The sequence below is a fragment of the Xiphophorus maculatus genome, chromosome 24, assembly GCF_002775205.1.
Source record: "Xiphophorus maculatus strain JP 163 A chromosome 24, X_maculatus-5.0-male, whole genome shotgun sequence".
NCBI classification, from domain to species: Eukaryota; Metazoa; Chordata; class Actinopteri; order Cyprinodontiformes; family Poeciliidae; genus Xiphophorus; species Xiphophorus maculatus.
In genome coordinates, this window is record NC_036466.1 from 6,532,159 (window position 1) to 6,539,742 (window position 7,584).

At 43.8% G+C, this 7,584-nt stretch overlaps 1 protein-coding gene across 2 annotated transcripts in view; it reads right to left on the bottom strand.

The window, feature by feature from the left end:
- Positions 1–7,168, bottom strand: part of nrp2 (neuropilin 2) — a 68,177-nt gene extending 61,009 nt beyond the window's left edge. For both annotated transcript variants that reach the window (XM_023329461.1, XM_005807991.2), the window contains exon 1: positions 6,459–7,168. In XM_023329461.1, coding sequence (XP_023185229.1) covers positions 6,459–6,534 — 76 coding nt within the window. In that variant the 5' untranslated portion in view covers positions 6,535–7,168. The remainder of the gene's footprint in view (positions 1–6,458) is intronic.
- Between the last annotated feature and the right edge of the window lie 416 nt (positions 7,169–7,584).

Sequence of the window (7,584 nt, forward strand, 5' to 3'; positions counted from 1 at the left end):
TGTGGAGAAGTCCATCTGTCTCCACACACACACACGCGCGCTGCATATGTTCCTTCCATGCAGCCACCAAAACCTCATTACGCCAGAACAATGGTGCTAACTGTGTCCGCACGAGGCGAGTGTGTTTGCAGAGGCACACCGTCGAAATAAAATTAAAATCTAGCAGAAGCACCGTGAACCTCTCTATGCTCCTGAAGCAGCTGCACAATCTAATTTTGGCAGATTGTATCAATGAAATAAGTAAACTCACTCTTTGCATGTGCGCGCATTTGAGTCACTCCCAATCAACTTGGACTGGGAGACGTCTTTATCTTCGTTATCAGAGAAAATGTGCAAATGTCTGCATGTCTTAGCTCATGTCCTGCCGTGTGTGCGTGTCTGCGTGATTGTGTGCGTGTACATTCATGCTCTCATTTCTATTAGCTGCCTTATCAGGAAAGCATGGCTTCACGCTTTGGGATAAGCGGCGAGAGTGAGGAGGAGGAGGGCTGATAAAGCCCTTCATCATTCTCGTGCCCGTACCCTCCCAGCCCACCACCACCATTACCAGCACCTTAATTAAAATGTGCTATCACCCTGAGAGAGGGAGGAAGAGGGCCGAGTGGGCAGCAATCACGCATTCATTCAATAGTAAGGCCTGGGTTTAATCTCAGACATTCTGGACTGAACCAAAGCAGAAGAATCTTTATGAATCAAACAACATTTTACAGAAGAGTGCAACTTGGAAGATTATATCAGCCTACATAATTCTACAGAATCTTGGCGAAGGACTGCTGACTTTCATGTGGAAATCAAGGACCCAGAGTCAGGAGGAAGAGAAGAGATTCAGATTCCTTGAAGCTCGTAGTGAAGTTTCCACAGCTGGTTCTGGTCCCGCTGCGTTTTCTAAAGTCAACGCCGCAAACTACCAGGAAATTTTAGAGCATGCCATGCTCTAAAATTCATTTTCCAGCAGGACAACACTGCGAAAGGTGCTAAAACTTGGTTCCATGACCATGGTGGCACTGAGCTTGATTAGCCAGCAGACTGGCCTGACGATGCAATAATTCATGCAAAAGGAGCCCCAATCAAGTACTACAGAATAGATGGACATAATTTTGAATGGGCTGACATTTTTTATGTAATATTATTATTTTCTGAGAGACCCGTAGTCATGCAGAAGAGAGAGATTTATAAAACGTCTTGAGGCAGACGGTTACTTTTTGCAGTTAAAAAGGTCATAACTGCACAAAAGTGAACAAGTGCACAAGTGAACAAGTGCACAAACCTTCAAACAAGTGAAGGTTTGTGCAGTTTTTTTTTTGTTTGATTTTGACAAATCAAATTGTTTTCTTAGTTTGGATTATTCCCCCTCCTCCCTCTCGTTCCATCATGTGTCAGGTTTTCACACAGTGTTGTGTTTCAAACCCCTCGGCCATTGTGAAAGAAACAAGGAACAGGGGGAAACAACAAATTTTCATGGCTCAAAAACAATGCAGCTGAGTTTGAGCAAGTATGAACGAGAGTGTAAAAACTTCACAGCCTAGCAAATGAATGAATGTCCTTCAAGACGCAAGCCTCCTTGCTTCTGGTGCGTTTTTTGTGACGCAAGCAGGAGATACAGTTTCCTGGTTTTAGTCATGTCCATTTCCTCGTCAATTCTACAACTTTGAAGACAATCGGCAGCAGTCATCCCCGGAATGTAACAACCAGAAACAGTGTTTTTTTTGTTATACAGTGCTAAATGAGTTTAAAAGAAGATCTTAACCAACAAAAGCCTCATCAAAAGCAAATAAAATCCCCAAATCCTCTTTGCCTCCCAGTGTCTCCTCTTTCCTCCTCCCTCTCTAACAGGATAAGTGGCCCATGCTAATCAGCTAAATGCACGGAGCTGGCCATCCTGATCAATGCTTCAATGGATCAATGAAGTAAAGCAGATGGCTGCAGGAAGAGAGGATCTAATCCAGAAGTCTACCTATCATGTCTCCTTGTCCCTCGATGCACTCTAAGAGTCAAACCTGCACTGCTAAGGCACTTCTTTGCACAAAAAAGCTTTCCTCCTCATCTGGGTGGAAAGGAATAAAATTGCAGAGCCGGCACAAGCAAAGGAAAGCTGTGTGGAATCAAGTAATGCTGTGGTAAGTTTCGGTGTGATTTGTTGGCCCTCCACCTTACCGAGAGTTAGCTTCCAGGAAAACTGACTTCTTTAGAAAGAAAAAAAAAAAGAGAGAGAAAGAGACAGCAAAAGCTCAGTAAAGCTGTTTTTTTTATTCACACCCTTGACTGTTCTCTTTTAAAACCCTCTGTGTGTTCAAATCAGCTCAAAATCCATTCAAAAACACTTTGGCTCTTGACAAAGCTGACCCCCCGCCGCTTCTTTTCTAAGCCGGTCCCAGAGCTCCAGCTAAGACCCCCCAATGCGGCTAATGCGACAAACAGAAAGAGCAAGCTTTGTTTTATTTATCGGGGTCTTGTTTTTAATTTCACCCCGAGCTCCGCGGCCCGTTTCCAGGAGCTTTGCGAGGAGCCCGTGACTCCCATACCTGACTGGTATCGAACCGAGCACTCCGTTTGTCTTCGGCTATGAATGCTAATGGGTGACCTTGTTTTTGCAGCTGATGCCACCGAGGGCAGGCGGCTCAAAATGCAAAAACTTTGAGAGGAGCACGGAAATAGAGGAAGAACATCAAACTAATTAAAATGACAAGAAATTAAGAAAGTGAAGCGATTATCACATGTAATGTCAAAATAATATGTATGGAAATTACATGTGGTCGAAATTTGACAGGCAAGTATATACTATATTCAAAAGTGCAACATCAGTATCCACTCTTTATGAATTGAACAGTCAATCAAACATTTAATGTCAGACAAAAATGGCTTTAGTAAATGAAAAAAGCAGTTTTCAACAGTCTCAAAAAACACCTTATATTCTGATCTATCAGCAAATCAGATTGTAAAATCTTACAAAATCACTTCTAAGCAGTTAACCAGCTGAACACAATTAGATAAAACTATAAAAAATATTTCCAAGAGGTGCTGCTTCATAAAAATTACTCAAAAAAAGAGCATCAATGGCTCCTATAAGAGGCCTATAAGAAGAACCCAGAACATCTAACGCCCTGCGGGCCTCACTTTCCTCAGTTACGACTGGTGCAAAAGATGCTGGGTACAGAAGTTTCAAAACCAAAACCACTGCAAACTAAGGAAGGCACAAAGACCTGTGTTGGATTTGCTAAAAATTAAAAACTAAAAATAAGACAAGAAATAAAGGAAAAGTTGTTGGAAGGTTTGTTTCATGGCACGTAGGATCTAAAACTAACAAGAGTATTTCAGAAAAAGAGTAACATACTTGGAGTTGAACATAGTGGTGGTGTTATGATGATCTTTGCTTTTATGCATTAGGACAACTTGCCATATTTGATGGATTCATTAGTTATGTGTTCGCTACCTGAAAATATCAAAGTTTGTGACCTAAAGGTCAAGTGAATTTGGACACTGATCCACAGAACACCAACTAATGCCCCTCTGAATTAAACAAAGTGAATGTTTTGGTGTAGCCTAGTCAAAGTTTAGGCTTTAATCCAATTCATATGCTTTGGCTCATCCTTAAGTAGGCTATTTATGCAGTTATTAATGCGGTTTGTACCAAAATATAAACTGCATTACATATAAAACATCATCTAAACTTGAATTAAAGAAACATATTTTAATTAGAATATGACATTTAGGTCTGTTGTACAATTATCCTCACACTAATGTAATGATGTTGACATTTAGACAGATTTTTGTAAAAAGGATATAAAATAAAATTTACATTTTACTGTAGACTTTTTCACTACTATTTCTTATATCAAGCGTTAAAAGCTTTAATAAACAAAACCCGCCTCAAGAAGAAACTTATTCAAAGGATGCACAGCCACCCACTTAATAAACATGCAAATAAGCTGGTTAATGGCTTGCATATTAATGTTTATGGTAGCAGTAATTAATGCACATATCATGGAGTCAAGCTATTGTGATTACAGCACAGAGTGTAAACTTCTCTGCTTTAGAAAGAGCGAGGCGCAGGAAAGTAATAACGGATCTCTAACATTTAGATTTCTTCTGAGCGCTGAGACAATCCAACGCGCCTGGGGCCAGAATCAGTTTGCTCCGAAACATTTAAAAAGAGCCCAGTGAAAACATATCACGTTACTACAGTCTGCCATCAAAAGCCAGAACTTCTGATAGCTTGGTTTTGTAACAAGTCTGAGTCAAAAACAGACTTCCCCTCTTTTTTTTTCTTTTTCTTTTTTATCTTTCTCTGATTTTCCCCCACATTAACTGCATCACCCGGTGTCGCCTTGTAACCCTTCATGCGCTCTGTTCCCTCTGTCCAGTGCCATTTTGACTCCGTGACCCCCTGCATGCTTTGATGTCCCCTCTGTTTGAAGCACAATCCCCCACCCTCCCTCCCTGCACTGGATCTGCTCCCCAAGCCCTCCTACTGCTTTTTTCTAGTGCGGTTTAGTGGATGGCATGCTCTCCTCTCCTCTCCCATTCCCTCCCCTGTCTGCTCTGCTCTCCGTCAGTCTCTGGCTGTAATGTGGCTCTTGAGGCACGGACATGTGGCGCAGTGTCTTTGGCAGGAGAGGGAGAGAGTAAGAGGAGCTTGGGGTTTGGGGGGCAGAGATGCCCGATGACTGCCAGGAGAACCACATCTGTCTCTGATCTGTGAGTACATGTGCTGTACAACACACACAGCCAGAATGGACGACTCCTGCTGTAAGCTAGAAGCTTTAAGAAGAGGAGGAAAAGCCCAAACAGAGCAACAGGAAGAGTGTTTACTTCCAACTGTATGAGCAACCAGACTGCCATGGATGACTGAGCCTCATGTGTCATCCTACCGGCCGCATCACCTCTGAGCATGACGAGCCCTCAGAAAACAATCTGACCACTAGATCCTGGGCTAAATGTTTTGCAGAGCAGTAGTTCCATTTTTAAACCCTAGTTAGGTGCATTTTCAGTACTATGTGATCTAGTTACTAAAATGTTTTTGGATGGACAAATCATAACCAACCGAGGACAGGGAAGCTGAATTTGTCTTTGCGCCTGTAAATCCAGTACAAATAATTGCCTGCTACTATGTGTGGCCAAAAAGTAATGGTTCTAATCAACCTGGACTCTTTCTCCCAACGAGAAAGCTTGAAGTCGATCTATGCCGAGCACCAACACCGGCTAACCCAAGGACTCAAAACCTCCTAAATCCGTCGCTGACCACAATCTCCTGTTTTTATGATCTGATTATAGACGGCTCGGCAAAAAGCCTCTTCCCCAAAGTCGCCACAGGCAACTCCTGTCTTCATGCAGCGCAGGAACTCTGGAGAAAACATGGAGCTCCAGAGGGACAGAGAATTGTGAACTTTTATCCAAATTCCACCAGTTTAAAACTGCCACATTTGAAAGACTTTGTAGAAGATAATCCCACAAATTTTGGCACAAAACAATCTGGAAAAGTGTTTCTTTCCTCTAATGTGCTTTGAAAAGAATCCATCTCAACGCTTACTTTAAGCTGTGTGAGGAGAAGAACCACATTTACAACTCGAATTTCAACACAGAACATGGTAGTGGCAGTATTATGCAGTGAGGATGCCATTGATTTATCAGGTACTTTGAGCAGGTCAGTGACGGACAATCTTTTTAGGATATGGTACCAAAAAAGTGACACCAACAACCTGATCACAACCTGCGGGTTTATTAGTCATCTGACCACCGAGAGCGCTGTGAGCCCCCTGCCTCGAAAAAGCACCTGGAGCTACTGGGAAAGGGAGAGTGGTGGTCGCTAATGAACGCCCTAATGCGTGAGTCAAATCCCGCAATGACAGAGTGGCTTTTACGCACGCTTTCTTGGCCACCAGCAAAAAGTGTTGAAAATTGCAGGTTGCAGAGAGAGAGGTCCAGCCCTCTCTGTAAAACACTGCACCCCCCCATCCCCGTCCTAATCGGAAGAGCTTTTTAATCAAGAGAATGGGTTTGTTTGTTGTTGCTGATTATTAATTAGAGTAAATCAAGGAGAGAGAAAAAAACAAAAAACAAGGAGCCAAACGGGAAGTGTCCGAAATTTGAAATGCTTCCCGTTTTTCAGGCAGCTGCTGATGGTTTCAGTCCGTCTGGGACATGATAGCTTCCGTTTTTTTCTCTCCCTAATTTAGCAAATAATCAGTTTGGGAATGTTTGCCTCACTTAACTGTACACATCTAAAAAAAAAAAGTGCGTATATTTCTACGATTACGTAAAACAAAGATCCTTTTCTGCATTATATTCACCGAACAGAGAGAGAGGAGAGGAAAACGGTTTGTGGATTTCACCAAGTTATGTCAGATGTTTAGGGGGGCTGGAAGACAAAAATCAAAACGCATGACGCCCAAACTCTGGAAAAAAAATTAGTTTAAAGGTGACGATCCGTGCGCCAAAACCAAAAACTAACTCAAACTCACCGCTCTGTCCTCCGACTCCACATCCCAAGTGACACAGTGTTATTAAAAATCCAACCAGCGTGGTGGGAAAATCCATCTCGGATCAGGAAAAAAAAATAAAATAAAATAAAAATACAAAAAAAAACTGAGTGTCTGCTGTTTCCACTTTGTTGGATTTAAACGCTGCAGTTGCTCAAAAACACAAAAATCCACATCCACTTCGGTCGAAGCCAAATTCTAGAAACCTTTTAAATTAAAGGACCCCCGATATTATTACAGGACCATTCGCTGGGAAACAAGAGCATCGGAGTGATGCTCTAAAAACTCATCCAAGAAACACTGAGGGAGCAAAGTTCTTGTGGAGAGTCTGGACAGCGGCTCCAGGGTCGCGTCAAGTTCCGACTCAGGCTCCCCTGTCTGTCCGAGTATCTCCTCCTCTGCCGCTCCTGCGTATTTTACGCACACGGGGGTCGCTTCTCCTGCAGCGATCTGAAGCCCACCGCCGCGCTCCGAGCGTCGGATGCAGCTTTCCCAAGAAATCAAACTGGAAACAATCAGGCACGGAAATAAACGACCGGTCTGCTCCTGTCTGACACACCGCTCATGCCGCGCCGCGCTCTCCGCTTCACAAGCCCTGCGCTCCGCTCCTGCTCCGCTCTGACACCAGCGTGCGTCGCGTGCCTGCCTGCGAGCTGTGTGTGCAGCGTGTGTGTGAGTGATCGCTCTTTTGAGCTGAGCAGCTATCGCGTTACAGTCACGGCGCCCGGGCTCCGCCTCCTCTACCCCTCCACCTCCTCCAGCCCTCCTTCCCTCGCTCACTCCGGTTCCTTACCGTTTATTTGAGAGAGAGAGAGAGAGAGAGAGAGAGAGAGAGAGAGAGAGAGAGAGAGAGAGAGAGAGAGAGAGAGAGAGAAGGAGAGAGAGCATGCCTCCACCCTCCACCCATCCCCAACACACACAGCCCCTCTTCCCCTGGAAGATGCCACAGATATGAACTCTTCCACAGATAAAGCCGAGATAAAACCACATTGTTATGGTAAAACAAGGGACCCCAACTTCTCCAGGGGACGTTTTATCTCACAGCACCGGCACAAGAAATAAACGCAGCGGTTTGCAAGTGTGCCTGTTGTGCTCAGTCTAAACTTTT